General features: G+C 32.3%; 1 protein-coding gene across 7 annotated transcripts in view; it reads right to left on the bottom strand.

Annotated features, from left to right (window-relative positions):
* Nucleotides 1–829: 829 nt before the first annotated feature.
* The window catches only part of LOC145290325 (uncharacterized), a 266,500-nt gene continuing 242,576 nt past the window's right edge, over nt 830–24,753 (bottom strand). For 6 of the 7 annotated variants that reach the window (XM_080136480.1, XM_080136478.1, XM_080136483.1 and 3 more), the window contains one exon: nt 830–4,974. In XM_080136480.1, the coding sequence (XP_079992606.1) occupies nt 3,468–4,871 (1,404 nt within the window). In that variant the 5' untranslated portion in view covers nt 4,872–4,974 and the 3' untranslated portion in view covers nt 830–3,467. Of the gene's footprint in view, nt 4,975–12,614; nt 13,569–24,753 lie in introns of those variants that run through there. The other variant, XM_080136477.1, reaches the window with a different exon arrangement.

Genomic DNA, 24,753 nt, shown 5'->3' with positions numbered 1-24,753 from the left:
CTCTCAAAAGTGGCTTACATTAACTACAAAAAACAAAAACAAAAAACAAAAATAAAACACATGCTATGAGCAGAGAGAGCAAAAGAAAACGAGCCAAAAGTGAAACAAGTTTCAACACACAACTTTGTCTGCATATGTGTAGCAGACTATGCAACTCAAATGCTGGCCTGAAAAGTCGTCTTCAGGCCCATTGACGAGTTTTGGTTGTCGCCGACGATTAATTTGGAGACTATGATGAGGTTGATGGGGAGCATTGGGATGGATAACGTCTGTAAAGATGAAGCAATTGCCATATGTATATATATATATATATATATATATATATATATATATATATATAGGGAGAGAGAGAGAGAGAGAGAGAGAGAGAGAGAGATACACACATGCAAGATATGACAAATTGATTGATGCCTGTTTATTCACTTATATTTTATGGGAAAATCAATTACAATTAATTTTCCTTGTGAACTGAACCCGTTACCTCAATAGTTTTACATCTACTACCATTCATTCATTTAATGTGACCATACCACCGAAGTCTACTCTTCTGCACTCATATCCCTATACTGTCCAGTTGTAATCTTTCTTTGAGATCAGAACTAAACCTGTCTTACACTGTGTCCATTATATCATTCTCATATCATTTCTTTCCATGCAACGCATGACCTCAACCCTCACTGGCCAGGTTTCATAGTCTTACATCACTGCATACACATGTCTTATAGCTGGATCAAATCACCAAATTCTATATTTTTGCAGCTTTATAAATCTATAATATAATAAAAAATGCAAAAATATAAAATAATAATAAAAAAACACACACAATAAATTCGTTTTTCTTTTTAATTTATATAATTTTTATTATCATCCTCATGCCAGAATTTATTATACACCCAACATTCCTGATTTATTATACCAATTACTTTTAGAAACTTTAAAAACTGTATATAAAGCACAGTAAGTGGAAACCTTATATGGCATCAAAGACTGCAGGTCTCATGTCAAGCTATTCTAGACTTTTCTTGAAAGATCGTTTTCAGGAATGTTTCAAATTAGTGTTATTGTGTCTATAAAATGTTCCACTGTAAGATATCCCCGCTACCCTGATGATGGCTTATGTAGGTTGAAAATTTGGACATAAATCAATCAACGCATGATGAAGATCTTGTTTATTTCCATTTCTTTTTTTTTTAATTCAAGAATAAGAAAAAAGTCAGATCCTTGAAAAGTTGATTCAAAATGCAATCGTTATAAATTGTTTATTTTTTTCAACCATGTTCATTTGATTATATGTGGATGTGTATAAAATATGTACCATATGTGTATGAGTGTATTACACGTTACTATCTATATGTATATGTGTGCATATAAAATGCATGTGTTTAAAATATGCTACTATAAATATGTATAAAATGGGTACATAGATTGTATATATGAAATCTGAAACTGCACGCGCACACATTATATATATATATATATTTTTATGATCTAATATTGATACCTGTGTATGTTTGTATATATGCATACATTGAGTTACTATTTTCACAGAAACGTATAAATATGTAAGAGTTCATTAATGCGTATGTGTGCATGTGTATGCAAGGATGGAGCTAAGTTATATAATTTATTGTTTTTATTCATTTAAAGAATTAAAAAAAAAATGAAAGTCTTATCTGCTTCGATAGGGAAATTATGTTGATCGGCTTAAGCAAATGAAATATTGATACGAAAAAAAAAAAGAAGTCTTATTGCATGGATTGAATCCACATCACTGGAAGACACTTGTGTCCACGATTGCTCTTTATGATTCAGCTTCATTTGTTTTGTTCATTTCAACTGACAAGACTTCATGTTCATGCTATTTTTACGATATGATGACATTTCCTGTGTATCCATGAAACTGAAGTATTGATGGCTGATCAAGTTATTGTACAGTAGAATATGATTATGTCGCCTATATATATATATATATATATATATATATATATATATATATATATATATATATATATATATATATCTCCTATAATATAAAGCTGAATGTCTGTATGTGTGTGTGTGTGTGTGTGTGTGTGGGTGTGTGTGGTCACGAATAGGCTCCTATATGGTGGACTATTTTAAAAAGCTGATTACATATAATGATAGAAGATGTATCGAGACACAGGAATGGGTATGTTTGATCTGTCAGAAAATTAAAGTTTGTGCTTATTTCCATTCTATGAAGGCCAGGCGCGAACGCAGACCCCACAATTTTATCATACCATCCCTATTTAAATTAAAACATACTTATCAAAGCATTCTTATGTACATCTATATCAGAAATACTTGCTAACGATTTTTTTAATTTTAAATTTTTTATTTCCATACTTTGTGGACCAGGCGCGAACGCAGACCCCACAATTTTGATGAACTATCGTTCTGCCAGATCAAACATACCCATTCCTGTGTCTCGATACATCTTCTATCATTATATGTAATCAGTCTTTTAAAATAGTCAACCATATAGGAGCTATTCGTGCCACACACACACACACATACACACACACAGCTTTATATTATCGAAGAAGATATATATATAGTGTGTATGTATATATATATATATATAGTGCGTGTGTATATATAGTGTGTGTATATATATAGTGTGTGTGTATATATATACATAGTGTATATATATACATAGTGTGTGTATATATACATACACACACACACACACACACACACACACACACACACACACACACACACACACACATATATATATACACGACATAATCACATTGACACACAAGTTCCCATTAAATCAATGAAGTTAAGATACGTTGAGGCTGATCAATACTAAAATATAGGTAACCATTTGGTAATACCAGGTGCTGTATGTGCTCGGAACCTGGAGATAAGCGCCAACCAGGCTATTCTTGCCCAAGACACACTGCATGAAATAATGCAGCGCCTCCCACGACCCTCCATCCATATATATACATATATATGTAGTAAAGACAGTTCATCTAAAAGGACTTCTGAACTGTGTGAACAGAACCCATCCAAAGGTAAACTTTGACTAAGAACCTGAAAGTCTGGTACAGATTAATCGTCTCATTCAATCTGCTATTGGACTCTCTGTATCTCACTCAAAAGATTGATTGCATGAATTCCATGCACAGGTACTTTTCAGAGTTTGTTTTTTATGATATACGAGAACACAAAACCTGGATGATCACATTTGAAACCGAGTAGACATCCGCCATATATACGAATTTTAGGCATGTAAACACGAATATTACGTTTACACACTGTTCCATAGAACAAATACACATGAATTAATATTGCGATAGTCTTGATTTTTCTTTTGAAAAAAAAAAAAAATTACTAACAATTTAAGAGAATTGTTGAAGTCCTTTCATATACGCATTTATGTATGTATATATATATATGTATGTTTATATGTATTTTTATGTGTGCACATGTTTCTAATGGTAAACTTCCACAAAAGGCATCCCATAGACAGAGAATCCCATTTTCTTAGCCATTTTTGCGAGTCCTTCAGTTTCAATATGATGATCAAAAATATCTTCTGGAAATATCAACCCTTTACGATGACAGCTGCCCCGCACAAGTAGGCTACAACCACCCACCCCATCTATAGGTACAACACGCCCCTCAGCCCGGAGATGCGGCAAATAAAGTCGATTTGATGGTCCGTATCCTTCGAGTACAAGCTGATTCGGGGGCATGTTTTGCTGCATTTCAATTGAATACTTTGTCTCCCGCCAGGTGTTCTTATCATAGACGCGGACGTTGAAACCATCATTGAATAGACAGCAAGGTGCGACAACATCTTTCTTGGCAGAGAGCAACTGCTGGATTAAGTCTTCAGGTAATTGAGATATGTCACTGTCGATCCATAGCACCCACGGCTGATGTTCAATGCTGCTGTGTAGTAAAAGGTTGCGAGATTTGGCAAGATGCTTTCGCCTGGCTGACTGCATCCCCCGGTCATGAACCACGCCCCAACGACCAGTGATTTGTCCAGTCAGATTGAAGTGGAACAACCTGACATTCTTAAACTCTTTTTTCAGTTCGTCAACAATGATCTTGGCCACTGTTAACGTCTCGTCTGTGCTGCAGTCTTCTCCAAGAGAAACAGATATCAGATGGTGCGGGTAAGTGAGTTTCTTGAGTAAACTTGCATAGCGGGACAGTCTGTCTGCAACGTTGTGAATAGGTGTTAGAATTAGAATCTCTTCCTGGTAATCTTGCTTTGGAATTTTCAAAAAATGCTTTATCACAGATTGGGGTAAGGCAGCGACTGTGTCGTCTGTAGATATTTCAGGAACAGGGGGAATTTGGTAAATTTCAAAAGGTGGTTTTTCGACCATAGTTGGTTCCTTTGTTAAAGTATTGTTCACAATTTTTACTTTAGATTCTTGTCTATCTTTGGCATTTTGGGGCGTTTTATCTTTCATTTGATAAAACGATGTCACCAATTTTTTATATACCTTCTTATTGCCTGCAGGCAATACAATTGAAACCTTCCCCATGATCCGTTTTGTTGTTGTTTTGTTTACGTAAGGAAAATGTTGCTGTAAAGAAAATGAGGTGATGTTTGTCCGCAGAACACGTGAAGGTAATACCACAGAAGGAAGTTGGGAAAGTTCGTCTCTTTTGAGATCAACTTGTCGATAACTCCAGTGCACCATGTCCAGCTTGACTCCATCTTTATCATGTGACTTCCTGACAAGATCAACATGAGGCACAACCAACAGGTTCAGATGGGAGCTGAGCAAGGCATAGAGCAGTGAACAAAGTAGGAGAACTATTGCTACACTGCCACAGAAACTCCGGAATGATAGTCTTTTCCTCAAGATATACATTGGTTAGTTGGCATCAAAATGATGACGTTAATGGGAAAAAGGGTTTATCCGACTGGTAGAATTCTGGGATGCGGAAGTCATTCTGTCGATGGTAATCAAAGACCTGAAAATAAATGAACAATAGATTAGATTCAGAGAGAAAAAATTCCAACAAAATAATTATATTATGCATTTGTGTGTATATTATATATACACACACATAAATGTGGAAGTGGTGTAATGGTTTATCATTGTCAGAAAAAGTAAGGTAGGGGGGAAAATAGAAGATAAAAAGAGAGGAAAGGAGTGAAATAGAGATAAAGAGGGAGGAAGAAGAAGTAGAAAGTAGACAGAGGAAGAAAAGAAGGGGGCGAGGGAGAAATAGAGAGAGAGGGGAGAGGGAGAAATAGAGTGAGAGGAGAGAAGTGGAGGGAGGAAGAAGAGATAGAGGAAGGAAGAGGTAAATATAGATGAAGGAGGAGGAAGAGGAGAAGGGAGAGGTAGAGAGCGAGGCGAAGGGAGGGGTAAAGACGGAGAGAAAGAATGAACACAGAAGGGAGAAATAGAGAGATAAGAGAAGAGAGAGATAGAGGGATAAAGGGAGAAGGGAAGGAGAAAATTGGGACAGATATAAAGGAAATGAATGAGAGAGAAAAGATAGGAAAGATAGAAAAGTGGAAGGAGATGTAGAAAGAAAAGGAGTTAGGTAGAGAGGAAGTGATTATATAGCAAACGATTTGGAGAAAACGTGAATAAGAGAGAAAGAGACGTACATTTATACACATAAAGTGTGATGATATGTTAAAGTAGATTAAAACAAAAATTCAAAATGTTTAAATTGTTTATGCCATGAATAAATACAGTAAAAAAATATGTAACAGAAAATAGACGAACATTAAAAAATTATCCTTGAAAATGTTTACGATTGTTACAATATGGGAATATATTCTAAATAAGTTTTTAAATTTCTAGAAATTTCTCATTTTGAAATATCAGAGATCTTAACTTTTAGAAATAGGAAATATTGCATTAATACTAAATAATAAATTTCGAATGATTAAAGCAGATGCCATGACTAGGAATCGAAACTTTGAGATCTTCAGTCTAACATTCTATCAACATTTTTAACTATCTTATAAATAGAGCTTAAAACATTACCTTAAGAACATTAGGTTCTTTATTAAGATAGCGAAATTCGAAAATAGAAATATTGAATTTCAAGTGAAATCAATGGTGTCTATTAAATTGTAATTATCCAAAATTTACGAAAAACGAAAAGGTAAAAAATTAATTATTAGGTTGGTGCAAAAATAATGTCGTTTTTTATATATAAGTTGAACGTCAAAAGCGATATTATTTTTGCACCAACCTAATATATGAAAATAGTTATCGAAGACTACTAGCGAAAATTAAGTTATGCAAAAAAAAAAAAAAAAAAAAAGAACCCGGCCTATCATGCACAAGAAAAGATTACTATACTGACAAGCAGTGTTGGACTTGGTTCATTGTTTATTTTTTATTATATTAAATATTGTTTTTTTTAATGCCAATGCGTAGTTAAATCAAAAATAATTTCCAATACTCATAATGTTTAACCATTCATTAATGTTGTTATTATCGCTTATGAACATGTTTTGTCACATAAATCATAAATCTATTATGGATCGATTATTATGATTAGAAATTTATAAGTTTCTAATCATAATAATTGATCCGTCGCTCAGATCAGTTAATAATGTTTTGACCCTTGGCATTGCCTGCCACAGTTAACACATATACTACGCTGTGATTACAGCCAAAGGGTTACAACATTACAGGAGCTTCAATCCTCAGCGCGGGTGATATTAAGATACAATCATTAATTACTTAGAGCTTCTACTCGGCCATGGCTGATGGAACGAGTACATGCTATATCCGTGGATTAAATAAACGGTTCCGTTCAGAATTCCGTGCAGATTCCCAAGTTTGACCGAAAGATTACCGAGTTCGATAGAAAAATTCCAGATTGGATAAGATTCACATGAAGAATACCCGAGGTTACATCGGCTGAAACGTTGTAAGAATAGAACAGTAGTCGGAATAATCCAAAAAATACAAACTTTGTCATGAGACATTGATAATAAAGCATCTTTAAAAACATAACATATACTGGAAATCAATTTCTAATAATAAAGCACATAAAAACGTTCATCGTATAAATATATATATAACTATAAATATGTATATATTTATATATATATATTTATATATATATATTTATATATATAAATATATATAAATATATATATATAAATATATATATATAAATTTATAAATGTATATATTTATATATATATATATATTTATATATATATATTTATATATATAAATATATATATATATATATATATTTATATATATATATTTATATATATAAATATATATATATATATTTATATATATATTTATATATATAAATATATATATATATATATTTATATATATATTTATATATATAAATATATATATATAAATATATATATAAATATATATAGGTATACAAATAAATATATATATAAATATATATATATATAAATATATATATACATACAAATAAATAAATATATACATATAAATATATATATATATATATAAATATATATATATATAAATATATATATAAATATACATATATATATCAATATATAAATATATATATATCAATATATATAAATATATATATATCAATATATATAAATATATATATATCAATATATATAAATATATATATATATATATGTATATAAATATATAAAAATATATATATACATATAAATATATACATATATATATAAATATATATATAAAAATATTTAAATATATAAATATATATATATAAATAAATATAAAGATATACATATATATATAAATATATAAATATATATATATAAATATATAAATATATATATATATATATAAATATATATATATAATACATATATAAATATATATATAAATATATATATATAATACCTATATAAATATATATATATATAAATATATATATATAAATATATAAACATATATATATAATACATATATAAATATATATATAAATATATATATATAATACATATATAAATATATATATAAATATATATATATATATATAATACATATATAAATATATATATATAAATATATATATATATATAAATATATATATATATAAATATATATATATATAAATATATATATATACATATATATATATATAAATATATATATAAATATATATATATAAAAATATATATATATATAAATATATATATATAAATATATATAGATTTAAATATATATATATAAATATATATAGATTTAAATATATATATATAAATATATATAGATTTAAATATATATATATAAATATATATATAAATATATATATAAATATATATATATATATATAAATATATATATAAATATATATATATATATATAAATATATATATATATAAATATATATATAAATATATATATATAAATATATATATATAAATATATATATAAATATATATAAATATAAATATACATATAAATATAAATATACATATAAATATATATATAAATATATATAAATATATATATATGTATAAATATATATATATAAATATATATTAATATATACATAAAAATATATATATATAAAAATATATATATATAAATATATATATATAAATATATATATATAAATATATATATAAAAATATATATATATAAATATATATATATAAATATATATATATATTAATATATATATATAAATATATATATATATATATATATATATATATATATATATATATATATATATATATATATATATAATGAAATAAAAAAGATGGAGTGTTTACCTGATATAAGCAATGGTAAACTTCAATCTATTATAAATACCAGTATTTATATCTTGATATTTTAATCCAACCAAATAAAAAGCCTGTCGCAGTAAACACGGACACTATGCTATTCATCTTGCTATTCTTCTCATCAGAAAAATCAATAATTTGCTGATTTCTTTCTGTCCTCTGATGAGAAGAATAGCAAGAGCAGCATTCTTTGAAACTCCGCGGAATATTAGGTTGGTGTAAAAATGTCGTTATTCATCAGGTATATATATATATACGTAAAAAAACTACATTATTTTCGTACCAACCTAATATATATATATATATATATATATATATATATATATATATATATATATATATATATATACTAGCATGGGTGCCCGGCGTTGCCCGGGTGTTTGGAGGTGTGTGCTGAGCAATAAAAAACAAAACAAAGAAAAGGTCAATTTTGTTAACTTTGACCCCTATTATGACCCCTTAACATTTATTGTTTCGGGCTCAAATCAAGTTATTAAGTTTGATCAACGAACCTATATTTAAAATTTCAAGTGTTTAGACCCAAAATTGTCGGAGGACTTTGGTAGAGTTCTCAAAGGTCAAATCGTTGAACTTTGATCCCTTAATCGCCAAATTTCTGGCCAAAAACAGATCACATAGATTTTCCCAAATCTCAATATCCTGTATATCAAATTTCGAGTCTGTAGACTAAAAACTGCACAGAGTTATTACGTAGGGAAATGTACACAGACACACAGACACACAGATACACAGATACATAGACACGTTCACTTTTATAGATATATAGACTAGCATGGGCGCCCGGGGTTGCCCGGGTGTTTGGATGTGTATGTTGAGCAAAAAAAAAAAAACAAAAAACAAAAAACAAGTGGTAGTAGGAAGGCAGGCTCGAACGCGTACCGCAAAGGAGGAAAAGAACGGGGTAAAACCTAACGTTCATGCTGTTACGACCACCGCCAAACCGGAAGCGCCATTTTTTAAAATTAAGGCTAGACAATCTAAAGGAGAGGATTACTTTAAAAAATATCGGTGAAAAAATTGACCACCCCCCTGTAGAAAAGTGCCTAGTTGAAGGGGAAAATATTAATTTTTTTAGCTAATTTTTCGATATTTGTCGTATGAAAGATCGAACTTAAAACGATACTGATCTTGGTAAAATCTGTCGCTTCTATTGAAAGTTTAAGGCAGACATGCAAACAGGCATACATACATACATACATTTATATATTGGTAACTGTAATTTTCGACCCAAACTGATGAAAAAGCTTGCCTTATCTCTGAATACCCTTTATGTAAACTTTCAAATATTTAGACCAGAAATTGTCTGAGTAATTTGGAATAGACCGCAGAGGTCAATTTTTTTAAACTGTGACCACTATTATGACCCCTTAAAATTTATTGTTTTGGGCTCAAATCGAGTTATTAAGTTTGATCCATGTCCAACGAACCTATATCTAAAATTTCAAGTGCGTAGACCCAAAATTGTCGGAGGACTTTGGTAAAGTTCTCAAAGGTCAAATCGTTGAACTTTGACCCCTTAATCGCCAAATTTCTGTCCAAAAACAGATCACATAGATTTTCCCAAATCTCAGTAACCTGTATATCAAATTTCGAGTCTGTAGACTAAAAATTGACAGAGTTATTGCGTAGGGAAATGTACAAAGACACACAGATACACAGATACACATACACGTTCACTTTTATAGAGAGATAGATAGATAGATAGATAGATAGATAGATTTGTTTAACAAAAATATACACGCATACATAAATATATATGGAAACAATTTTGTGCTTACTATAAACTTTTTTCGCAAATATTATGCAAGTATAAATCATGTAGAATATCTGCATGAATATAATTACAGGTAATAGTTAACTAAAGATGATCATCCCATTAAAAAAACCAAAGTAACTAATAGGGAATTAATTGAAATGAATGTTTAAAACAATATGCAAATTAGCTAGATCTTTTGCTATTGAATGCTATTCCACATGCAAGATATAACAAAATTGTATTTTCTTTTTAAATAAATAGATAGAGGGTTTCTAATATAAATATCGACACACACAAAAGAAGAACAAATTTATAGGAATATATATATATATATATGGTAATGTAATGGAAATACAAAAGAATACCTAAATGATTTGTGAGTTCATTAACGTTTAGTCTTCATATAAAAGACTTCTCCAGGTTGATTGATTTGAAGAAAGTAAATTTAAAACACAAATACATTATTTCTAAATGATGTGAAAAAGTTTTTTGTTTCTTCCTTAGAATTTTTGTTTCTTCCTTCAGAATTGAATATGTGTTATTGTGTGCGGTGTGAAAGGTTTTTATATCTTTGCACTCGGCACCTAGTTGCTAAAAAAAATGATAATAAAATAAATAAATAAAATAAGTTGCTCGAAATAAAAAATAAAAATAAGTTGCTCGAAATAAAAAAATAAAATAAATGAATGAATAAATAACGATTTTCTGTCTATTTCTATATTCGTTATATTTTATTGTTATAATCACGAAATCAGTAAATATTATCAGTTAAAAAAATGAAGTCACAAAATACACTAATAAACAACACCATTCATATTTGAATATGAGAAAACAGCAACCACGATGAACAGTACACCCAAAGAAGGGCACGTCGGGCAAAACGTAGTTCAACAGTGTCAATGGTGATAAGAACTATGGCCCATTTCCACAAAAAATGCAAATAATTCTTCATTCCTAACATTAAAGGTCCTGGGTATGACCTTAAAAGACATCCAATGGTGAAACCAAATTTGGGGATTGTGTGCAAGTGGAGTTGTCTCTTAATTACCATTGCTCCCAAGACCACTTTAGGGCATCTGGTACTACCAGATCAGGCTATCTGAAGATACTGGCTTCCTACCAAAAATACACCAAGCAGTGATATTATTGTGTTTTTCCTTCCCCTTTGTAAAATTTAATCAAATTCTACAAAGTAAAAACAAAAACATTTTTCTTTGTACAAACTAAACAAATCATAAATAAATATTTGAAGATATAAAGAACTTGAAGAATAAAAAGCTTTTTCCAAAATTACTGCTCCATGTGTTTATAGCATTGAGCCCCCGGAGGAGCATAGGCCAGCCACAACTTTAATTTTTTTTTAGGATGAGGATGCTGGCCTCATGCCTAATCTTCCCAGAAGGCACATACAGCGCCTAGCCTTCCTAACTGACTGACCAGGCTCAACGTTGTTTAACTTCGGTGATCTGGCGAGAACCGGTGTGTCAACGTGATTATGCCGTACCAAAATTACTAAATTCAGCATTAAAAAAAAAAGGATGTATATGTATATGCCATAACCAAACCTTCATGAAGAGAGTAGAAAGTGAATCTTGTGTGTTTACTTTCAGCAGCCTCATAACTCTCGCTTTTCTTATTTAAAAAAAAAAAAAAAATTTACACGGTGGTTACCACTTATCAAGGCCCGGAAGCCACTCAGGGATAAGTGTTATTGCAAGTACAGTACGTTAGTGTGGAGATTTGATGAAGTGTTTACTTAAGGGGGCGGTTCATTAGGAATTTGTTAACGTTGGACTTAAAAACATCCAAGTTGTAGTCAGGTGGGAAGCAGCAGACGGAACAGAGTTCCACAGGCGTGCAGTTCTAAGAAAGAAGCTTTGTTCATGGTTCTTTAGGTCTCATTGCATGAACGATGTTTATGACAAAAGGGTGAGAATTGCTGTTTTCTGGGTCAGAATCTAGTCATCTCACATTATTGGTACTTTTTTTAGCTCCTTACACCAAGTGGTTACTAGCCTTTTCCGTAAAATAAGATAAAAAAAAAGCATAAAAATATTTTTGAAGAAATTACATTCTTTTTACCTGAGTTGATCAAATAAAGGCGCATGTTGATTAAATCCAGCAATAGTCATGTATCCGTTTTTGATGGCAAGTATAGTAAATGTATGTCTTTCTGTGACTATTGAAATGGACGCAATGCACTCTTGAAAACAGAGGGGAGAGGGGGATCGGTATAAACAAATTGAAAACTGAACTTTTCAACAGGATTTCATTTTCGATTCTTTTAGAGAGAAAGTAAGGAGTGTTGAATGGAGGGGGTGCGGAGGGAGTGGAAGACTTAAAAATCTGAAACTGAAGAGAAAGAGAGAGAGAGAGAGAGAGAGTGAGAGAGAGAGAGAAAGAGAGAGAGAGTGAGAGAGAGAGAGAAGGAAGGAAATGTGAGGATGGAGACGGAGAGTGTGACAACAGGAGAAGTATGAGTAAGAGAAATATAGTTAAGAGGGAAGAGAGAGGGAAAGAGTTAGAAGCAGGTGGGGGGGGAGCGAGTAAAGAAGTAAGAATAACAAGGAGAAAGGAAGAGAAAAAGTAAAGAAAGAGATAAGACAGAGCGAAAAAAGGAGAAATAAATGTGAGGATGAAAACGGAGAGTGGGGCAACGGGTGAGGTATGAACGAGAAAAATAGAGAAGGATAAAGTTAAGGTGAGATAGAGAGTTAGGAGCGAGCGGGAGAGGGGTAAAAAAGTAAGAATAAGAAAAAGAGAGAGAGAGAGAGTGATAAAGTAAAAAAAAGAAAGGTAATAGCCAGGGCGAAAGAGAAAAAAGAGAAAGAAAGGGGAGAGAAACAGATAAAAGAAAGATGTGATGTTGGAAACGGCCTTGAAGATGGAGAACCAATCTTCAAATGTTATCATCAAGTGGTCATGATGGTTCATCAAATGTTGGTGATCTGTTAATGTAAGCTAGAAACTTGAGGATGAAATCCCTTCCCCAGGGCCCCTCCTTCATGTCCAGCCCACTTCACCATACAAGTTGTTGACAGTGGTCAGTTATGATTGCCATTTGAGCTTGTCCGACTGATGGCAGGACTTTATTGTTATCCCCCTTTTCAATCAAAGTGGGAGGAACCAGAAATGGATGAATCCTGACTAAAAGCCATCAATCATGATAATGTGTACCAGATAGTTAGTGATTAGCTTCACATTTATTTGTTGTGCCTTATTGGGCATCTTGTATTTTAATCAATAATTCCATTTCAAATGTTAAAGGGGAAAAATATAATAAAATATTGGTTCTTGTGTAGATTTGGGCCTATAAAAAGTTTTTTTCAACAAAAACCTTTAAAAATCTTTATGGTGTACGTACCTGTCACTACACGAAAATGTCATATTCCAAAAATTACGTAAATCGATCAGGTAGTATTTTTTTTTTATTTAAGAAAATCAATTTTTATGAGACATTTTATCGAAGGATTAACGCGCCGCCATCTTAATTTCAAATGACAGGCTAGCGATATATTTCGGGAATGTAGGATCAATAAGGGCAGACAATCGACTTTCCACACTAAAAAAATCCTTTAAAATTACCACTTGAATAGATTTCGGAGGGCGCTGAAAACGAAAACAACGTTTAAAATTCCGGCAAATGAGTAGTTTCCAAGATATATAAAAAATGTTAGTTTAAAAAAGTGTGTGTGTGTGTGTGTGTGTGTGTGTGTGTGTGTGTGTGTGTTGGGGGTTGGGGGTAACTTTTCTATAATAATTTAAATGAGCATGCATTTTATACACACTTTTTTTGTTGGAGGGGGTGGTCAACGTACACAATTTAACGTAAAATGAGCACCCACACGTTAACCCCCCCCCCCGCGCCAACAAAAATTCTGTGTTTACAAAGTTTACGATGTAAACACACGATTTTTGTTAGGAGGGGCGGGTTACGCCAAGATGCTCATTAAAAAAAAAAACCCCAAAAATACCCCCCCCCCCCAAAAAACCAACAAACACAATAACATGTCTGAAAAAGAAACAAAACAAAACAAAAGAACTTGAGTTGAAAAAAAAATAATAAAAAACCGCGGGGAGAAGACCGTGTTCTGGACACTTTATCGAAAATGCTGGGTTAAATACACACATACACACGCACAACGTTTCATGTAGACAGGGAAAAAATACATACGCACAAAATAAGTTATATGTAAAACTTTATATGTTGAAAATAGTTAAGAAAAAGAGAACGTTTAATATATTAGAGAAAATCTAATTATGAACAGAAAAAATATCACTAAAATTACAAGGAAAAAAGAATTTAGGTTAAAATGTTTAAAATGCGATGCGCTAAGGAAAATGTTAACTGACACACACGACACACAAACATATCGGATTGTTTTGATTTTATGTCAATCATTATAAGAAGTGTTTAGATTCGTAAAATGCGTAAAAAACAAATAGGCGATCGCTCGTTTGGATTATGTGTAGTAAAATTGATGAGACAAACTGAGCACGTTTCAAATAAATGATTAACACACACACACACATATATATATACACACACACACACATATATATATGTGTGTATATATATATATATATATATATGTGTGTATATATTATTTGAGGGTAAACAGTTACATAAGGTCGCTACAAATAGCCACCTGTTTCAGTCAATGAGACTTCCTCAGAATATATATATATATATATATATATATATATATATATATATATATATATATATATATATATATATATATATATATATATTACTGTGTTTTCACTCCAAACAAAGCACAGCACCACCTGGACATAAGGGCTATTATTTGGGTTAGGAGGTCGGGCAGCAACATGTCTGTTTACATTACATTTGAACTTCTGCATGTCAGTACAAGCAGGGAAGCAGGACCCGGGAGGGAATTCCGAAGTCTAGCAGTTTGAGGGAAGAAGCTATTTGAATAGAAGACCTTCCGACATCTGGGGATCTCTACAATGGAGGGTTGGAATTTTTTTGTTAGTCGGGTTTGTTAAGGGTACTTATGTTGAGGCGGTACAAAAGCTTGGAGTTCATCGGAGCGCTCACCATTAAAATTCTTGAAAAACAGGGATTAAAAATTTCGTTGTTGAGACACAAGTTGAACTTTAGTTGGCATTACGGAACCTATTAGGTTGGCAACTTTTTTAAAAACCTTTTCTAGGAGTGAGAGCAGATGCGCCAGCCCAAATATGGCAACAATATTCCATGTATGGGCGAATTGTAGAGGTCCAGGATACTCTTAGGCATAAATAACTTTCTAGCATGGTAGGGAGCCTACCTCCTTCGCAGCAGCCTTCGATGTACTTCTTACAATTCATATTCTTTGTGAATGTTAAACGGAGGAGTACATATTTTTGAATTGGAAGCCATGTTTAATGTTAGAAGAGTTTCTGATGGATGGATAATCTGTATAAGTCTTAAACTGTAAAACTTTGCAGATGAAGAGCAGGATTCATTTTCATGTGGACATGAAAAATTATGTGTGAGAATTCTAAAATATTCAGTATGTTTTATTGAATGATTCCGGTTTCTGATTGGTTGCTAGCAGAGCATAGCTTTATTTCATTGGTCAGTTCCCATCGCCAGTGTATATAAATAGAACATTCCAATTTTCATCATACTTTCTTATATAAAAAATATTGCAACATATTTCTATTACGCCTCGAAATTCGCCGTGGACAGCAAAAAAACAAAACAAAAAACAAAAACAAAACAAAAAACAACAAAAAAAAAAAACAAAACAAAAAAAAAAAACGATGACGTAACAATAACTATAAAAAAAGGAAAATGTAAAATAAAAAGGAATATAAAGGGGGTTGAAACACATTGACGTCTGTGAAATATACATTATGGCATGGAAATAACAAGAGAAAGACAAATGGAAAATCAATAATATAAAATTAGCTAACAAAAAAGAGGGAGTAAAGTAATATATATATATATATATATATATATATGTGTGTGTGTGTGTGTGTGTGTGTGTGTGTGTATGTGTGTGTGTGTGTGTGTGTGTCTAAATGGAAAAATCTTACGCTAATTGTCTATATATGCCGAGTGGAGAGTGTATCAAGCAAACAGCAAAAAAAAAAAAAAAAAAAAAAAAAAGAAAAAATCACGCAGTATGCTTAATAACATAAGAATTCAATTCTGTTGATGTTTGGACGAAGAGATCATTGTTGTCGGTCAAAGACGTTGTCGTTGTTTTTTTTTGTCTTTAGAAAAAATCTTAATATAAAACTCGGAAGCTAAACACCTCAATATATAGGTACATATGAAATGCGTAGTTTTGAAACATCACCAGTGTACACGCAGTGTGTTTTATGGTAAAAGAACTCAGATTTATTGATGTTTTGACGAAGGCGTCGTCATCGTCGATGAAGAAGTCGGTGTTGTTTTTTTCTGTGTTTAGGAAAAGATGAATGGATATCCTATTTTAAAATTTGTAATAGAAAGCAAGTAAATGCGTTATTTAAAGTTCGTTTAATGATTCTCTCTCTCTCTCTCTCTCTCTTGTATTGTTCCATCTTACCTATGAATTAAATGAACTTGAGTCCGGGCCCCAAAATATGCCTTTTAGTGACGCCATATTTTAATGTTAGTAGCGTTCGTTTATAAAGCGAATAACTCGATTCTGGGATATGAGAATTATCAGATCGCAGCCAATCAGAATGGACGGAATGTGGGGAGGGAGACTTTATTACTTATGAATCGGATATTATAAAGATTATTCATGCCTATGAATATATGAGCCAATTATAAAAGGTGTAATCACAGTATTTGTGGAATATGTAGAATTGATCCCGGTGACAACAGGTGGCGGTGGTAGAACTAAATAGTTAGAGAGAATAATAAGGACTCCTTTCTGTAAAGATGTTGCGATCGTGGTGGTGTTGCTCGTTGGATGCAATGTAGCATTTTATTATCACGACTGAATTTGTCTAAAATGGTGTTCAAAAGCTACATAAGATTGTGACTATTAGCCTAGATATATTGAATTTGTATGTGGCATCTGCTGTTGCAAACCTACGATACTTTGGCCCATCGGCGAATTTCTGCAATCATTTTATTATATAGGAGATAGATGTTACTAAAGGCAAGATAAGTTACTCTTCTACCTAACTGGGTACATTTTTAATGTTTTCACTTAATGTTTATTCGACTCAAAAAACAAGTGTTTTCAAAGGATATGTGATCACAAGAAAAAACGGCCATGTAACAAATACATTGTGGTCACTTTTTCTTGTGGTCGAGTACCCTTTAAACTTGCTTGTTTTTTGGCTGATTAAACATTTTACATTTTAGTAAAAACACCAAAAACCTACCCAGTTGGGTAGAAGAGTAACTTATCTTTTCTTTGATAACATTTACTTGTTATATATTTGATTTTTTACCACTTTTTTGGAAGACTGGACAACAAAACATACCCAAAAATCAGAACAAAACAAAATATCAGTTTGTTGACATATGGGAGAATAAGTGAGAAAAAGACGAGGAGGGGTAAACTCACAGTTCCTTCTTGATTATTTCTTTTCTTTGTATGGGATAATATTAGTTCATATTTCTTCTGGTCACACCATTTGTGTTTACAAGTTATCCAGTTTTCTTTTACCATTCAAGGTATATTGTCGTTAGCCAAAAAAAGATGGCCTGCGAAAAACTAAACTAAAAAGAAGTTAAAGGGCTACAAAGGCGTAGCGATCCAGTTTTTTGTATTTGAAAGGATGCACACCAAAGGAGACTTTTGATAAAATGAAAGAAACGTATGGTAATGATACACCATCATTTGATCTTGTAAAATGCTGGTATCGTGAATTCAAACATGGCGGGAGGGGGGAACTTGTGGAAACATCCCCTAACATGATGGCCCCCACCTTCTGCCATTGATGAGGTATCTGGAAGTAAAGTTAAGACTGTTATTTTGGAAGATCAACATGTGACTATTCGTCAAATAGCCCAAAAGGTCAAGATTAGTAAAGAATCTGTGGAACTTATCATTCATGACTGTTTGCATATGCATAAGGTGTCTGCCAGATGGATTCCCAAATTGCTGATACCATTTCAAAAGTGAGAACGAATTAAACAATTAAGGATAAATTTGGAGATTTGAAGATATACTGAGAAGACGAATCAGAGTTTTTTCAAAAAGCATTGCACAGGATGAAACCTGGGTCTATCTATGATTTAGAGACCAAAGCTCAATCAATGCAGTGGAAGCACTTTAGCTCAAAGAAGGTAAGGGCGCAGTCCTCTGCTAGCAAGATTATATACACAATCTTCTGGAGTAGTGATGACAATTGTGCTTCACTTTTGACAAAATAAAGTGGCAGATCAGGATCAGCAAAGGTATCCTCTCCCTGCAAGACAACGTTGCAGTCAAATATTGCCTATAGTGCGATGTCAGAAGTCCATGCGTGTGGTTACTAAATAATCCCCATCCACCCTACTTTCCTGACCTAGCACCCTCTGACTTTGACCCATGAAGTTATTTTTGAAAAGAAAGCGTTTCCCAGATAATGCAGTTTTAATTTCTGAAGTCATGTCGTGGTTGAAGGACCAACCTGGGGTGTTCTATGTAATCGATCTCCAGAGCTGCACTAAACAATGGAAGAAATGCATAATTCTGAATGGTTCTCATGCAGATAACGACTAATAACTGTGTCAAGTTTCGTTTCTTTTATTCTATGAGAAGTATGTCAGAGGAATTACACAGCTGTTCAACGTTTTACCTTTTGAACGACCCCCCTCTCTCTCTCTCTCATATATATATATATATATATATATATATATATATTTATATATATATATATATATATATATATATATATATATATATATATGTATATATATATTATGGTTTCTGCTACTTTAAACAACATTTAGCGTCACTTGCACAAATATGTGTAGAATTAGTACAATAGTTCTAGAGGTATACATAGATATCAGATAATCAGAAATTATTAAAACGTCGCTCAACCAAAATTAAATGTGGAACAGAAAATAATTTTACAGCCATTGATCTTCAAAGCCTGAAGCAAAAGAAATTAATTATTTTATAAACTGAATATTTCCACCGAATTCACTTTTAATAATAGTAAAGTGATTTCAGATTAGTTTAGACGGAATAGACTTCAACCAGGTGTTATAGAATCGAACTGGAGGCAACTCAGTTATTTCAGACAGTAAGCTCTAAAAATTATATATATATATATATATATATATATATATATATATATATATATATATACAGTAGCGTCCAAAACTAAGGGGAAAAATTTAAAAACCTAATATTTGTTAGAAATAACAAAAGTGAAAAGCTGAAATTTTGACAACTGGTAGTCGTTATCATCCATAATAGCATACTAAAATTTGAATCATTTGTAAAGGATAGAAAAAGAATTATAACAATTATTTATTTATTTTCAAAATAGGAAAGTCCAAAAGTAAGGGACAAAATTGAGAATATAATATATATATGAGGTCGTCCCAAAAGTAGGGCCTTCTATATTTTAATTAAAAAATTAAAACGTTGAAGAGTTATGAAGACGGGAGTAGTACCATTAAAATGAATGGTCATTTGTGCTCCAGAATTTATTTTTCTACATAGTCACCACCATTCTCAATGCACTTTTTTTTTTACCAGGAATTAAATGACACATCTTTGCTTCAGGCATGTGCCCATGACAGGAGTTACTGTCTTAGAGTTTCACACCGTCAATATCTGCAACAGAGTAATGAAACTTTCAGATTGTAAATACATAAGTTCAGTCATCATAATACAATTTGTAATCCTCTATTTGGGTGGGAAAAATAGGAGGCATTACTTTTGGGGACGTCCCCCGTACATTATTGTGCATAACACCAATTTTTATATATTTGTACTTACACATCTTTAATTTTCGCACGATCGTCAGCAAAAAAACATCACGTTCACCATTCATGATCAGAGCATTCTACATGGACATTTACATATATAGTCTGGAATGATAAAATTGTCGCCCTAGAAAAAACAACATGATTCCATTTCCGTTTAATGAAAACCGGTTTTCTTTTTTGTTGCAGACCATCTACTTGTTGGGCAGTTGTGTACAAATCCCAAGAACGACAGGAGCCTTCTATCATGTCTGAAAGTGACACAATGTCCAACGAGCAAGATTGGAGATGTGCCATTGTACAACTCATGCTTTCTACCGATCAGTATTATGACAATAGGACCATTGCCAGCGCCCTCAAAATGCAAATCCGGACAGTTCAATGCTTGAGAGCACAACTCAATGAAATTTCTGGCCATGGTTAAGGTCTTTGGTGTGATTTCAAGTGAGAGCCACACCATGTCACTTCACATCTTCGAAGTCAGATGAAAGTCAACACCAAAGTGTACCTGGATGTGCTAAAGAGTGTGGTGATCCCCTGGTGCAGTCAGGTGGCCACTGGCTGACCCTGGGTGTGGCAGCAGAACTCGACGCAGGCACACAAGTTCAAAGAGACCCAGACTGGGCTTCACAAGGATGGCTACAACTTTGTACTCTTCTCTCACTAGCTCTTACCAGCATAACCTCCCACAGCACCAAAGCTAGCCTAATTGCCGCCATCAGCAGAGTATTCGCCGAGTTCCCGCCCATGCTGGTAGAAAAAGCATGCTCCCAGTTCCGGACCAATTTCAAGATGGTGATTGAGGCTGAAGGCGGCTACATTAAATAGATGTCAGCTCTATTACATAATCAAGTTACTTGAATTGATTTTTTCAATAAAAGTTTAAAAATAAAGCTGTAGTACTGTTTTCTTTAAGGCGGCAAATTTATCGTTCCAATCTGTATATGCAGACAGAGTTTGGCGGGGCTGGCGGGGGTGGGTGGGGGGAACAAGTGACGATGGGGTAGAAGCGAGAAGAATTAATATATACGTAAACATTACATCAAATATGTCCGATAATTTGATGTAAAAAGTATAAATGATTATTATAAACGTGTTATTTGATCGGCTAACAATATTAAAAAAACAAAACAATATTAAGTTGGAAAAAGAACGTTAAAACTGTCAGGTCTTTTTCTGATGTTAATTTTACGTTCTTTTGATTTTAAATAATGAGTTTTAAAAAGAGTTCCAGAAACTTTGATGGCGATGAGGACATCGGAACGAGAGTGCTGTTTCCAAAATCTGTGGTTAGTTTGTCTCCTAAATCAACTGTTTTACTTTGATTCTGCGGCGCACATACACACTCACATACAGACAATTTTGCTTATATATTTTTTTACACAGGCATCACCATATTATCAAGGCCAAGAGGCCACTCTAGGATAAGGGTTAAAGAGTGTACAGTAGAAATTGAACAATATATTAATCATTAGTAATGAAAATTCGGTAAATTTGTTAACTTATATGGAACGGCTCATCAAGAACTTATTTATGTTAGACTTGAAGCCAACCATATTGTAGTCAACCAGAAAGCAGGAAAACAGAAGACAATTCCACAGCCGTGCAGTTCTAAGAAAGAAGCTTTGTTCATGGAATCTACGTTTAGGTTTAGGCACAGATAAAGAGTGGGGGGAATTATTGATAGTGTTTTCAGCTTGACGAGTGTTTCTTGTGAAAGTTTGGCGAGGGGGGACCATAGATGTAAGCTCAGTTGAACACTATGTTTTATATATGTATAAGCATTCAATAAGTCTGTAAGCAATGTGAAAAAAAGAAACGAAAAGGTGAAGATGAACAAAAGAAATAATTGAAGACCAGACATGTAACATTTTTCTTCAAAAATTTATCTGTTTATTTTTCAGTAAATCTTTCATTTCAAAATGAAAATATTTTTATATTTCGGGAGAAACTCTCTCCTTCAAGAATCCAAAACAAATTTCTTTCCATTTACCGAAAAAAAAATTCATATATATAGCAAAACTTTAACTGTAGTACCACCATACATACATACATACATACATACATACATACATACATACATACATCTATGATTTATATATGTAACATAAAAGTCAACCTCAAAATCTGTTGTTCAGATATATTTCTGAAACAGATTAATCATAACAGAAGAAATGCTCTATTTTCAAATCGATTGGTCAGATTAACGCACTTGTATAGTAACATTTTACTTTTAAAAAGTATTTTGCATTTAGTGTTAAAATCAATTCTATATATTTTTTTCTAAAATTTTTAAAGGAACAAAAACCGAAATAGTTTCGAAAGTATCCCGTCTGTGGCTTATGCCATAGCCAAGTGGAATGAAAGTGAAGCATGCAGCACCGATTGTACCTGCATACGCCCAACCATTAAAATTTTAAAAACTATTTCTATGTTTTCATAAAGGACTATAATACACAGGATATACTTTTCTTGCTACAGATTGGTAAACCATCAAATATCATTCTATTATTATATTATGCTATTATTCTATTATTCTATTATTCTATTATTATATCATTCTATTATTCTAGAAACATTCTAAAGATTTGTTGACTAAATATAAATTTCATTTCCTGAAAAGTTTTTTGGTTTTCATTCCAACAATGTCCATTCAAAACAACATAAAAGATTTGTTTTACCTGAATTACTAATAAAAGAAGTAACAGATGTTCTTGACTTGATTTACAGAATTTTGAAAAGGGCAAATAGTGGACTAAATTCAGAATGATCTATTCCGCTCGTCTACTTTCAGTTATCATTTGAATCGTCATACTGCATAAAATTCCAAATCGCCCCTCCTCTTAAAAAAAGCAGCTTGTGTTCAATTAATTATATACAATGAAATGTTTCCAAAAGATATCGAGTTTTAGCATTAAATAGTCAGAAAGGGTTAAAAATTAAAATGAACAAAGAAAAAGAACGGCTCATTACAGAGATAGATTTTTTTCAAATTTATTTCAGACTAGCGGGGTACCCGGCGTTGCCCAGGTGTGTCGAGATGGTGTAGTAAGAACCTCCACCAAAAAGAAAAAAAAAAAAACAGGAAGTCGCGAACGTTGAAATTAAGGCTAGTAAATCGAAAGAAGACGATGACTTGCCAAAATGTCGGCGAAAAAAGCGACCCCTCCTTGTTAAAAACTGGCCAGTTGAGGGTGAAGGAATTAATGCTTTTAGCCAATATTTCGATATTTGTCATCCGAATGATCGACGTTAAAAACGATACCAATTTCGTCACGTTCCGACGAGTTTGTCGGATTTTGTTTTTTTTGCGCACACACACACACACACACACACACACACACACACACACACACACACACACACACACACACATTTTGAAATGATGGGAAGGGTGTCTGATTTTCTATTTGCTTTCTACCTTCTCCTACGTACTTGAAATAGTTTTTCTTTCTACTCGCTAACTTATGTGTGATGATATGGATATTTATCTATGCATATATACACAAATAAATACATAGTTTTTGTTAGGCAGTAGAGAATAATTCCTAACAAACAGGTAGAACAAGTCTTCCACTTTTTTTTTCATAATCTTATTCACTCAAAAGAAGGCAAGACGTCGCTTAGACGTAAAGGGTTACTGTGAATTAATGAACACGCCTACTGAGACATTCTAAGTAGGGAGTTGAGCAGCATGACGTCTGTTCACATTACACTTAAACTCATCGGCCTAACGTTCACAGGAAACATGAGTTGGAACAGATACATTGAGAGCATGTTCACCTACCTTGTCCAGTGCATAGTATAAATGTTCAGAGATGTCCGTTAGAATATCTGCAGTAGAACACGATTGCCTAAATCCATAATGTCGGCTAGAAAGCAGTTTAGCGTTTACAAGGTAGTGAACCAGCACTTGATTAATGGCCGAAAGATTTTAACAAAAAGAGAAAGGAAATAATTGTGCAGATCAATTCTTTCACCAAAACTTTTGAATACTGGTACTACAGAGGCAATTTTGTAGCAAAGCAAAATTCGGTAAGGTATTTGTTATAAAGTTTTGAGAGAACAGGAGAATTTGTTATAAAGTTTTGAGAGAACAGGAGAATTTCTGTATTAGTGCAGCAAGAATAAGATCAAGCCCGCACGGATAAGAGAAAGCTAATTATCAGATCATCGAGTGTGGCTTCTATCAGCAAAAGAAAATTTAGGAGGGAGTGGTTTATGGTATCTAAGGTGGAGTTAAAGGTGAATCACTGGGCAAGCAGCTTAACTTTTTTAGCTGCTGTGCAAGCGACATCATGGTTGTTGGATAGTAAGGAAATTATTAAT

This window comes from Euprymna scolopes, chromosome 2, assembly GCF_053919585.1.
Source record: "Euprymna scolopes isolate OS-2025 chromosome 2, ASM5391958v1, whole genome shotgun sequence".
In the NCBI taxonomy this organism is placed as follows: Eukaryota; Metazoa; Mollusca; class Cephalopoda; order Sepiida; family Sepiolidae; genus Euprymna; species Euprymna scolopes.
This window is presented reverse-complemented; position numbering and strand designations above follow the sequence as displayed.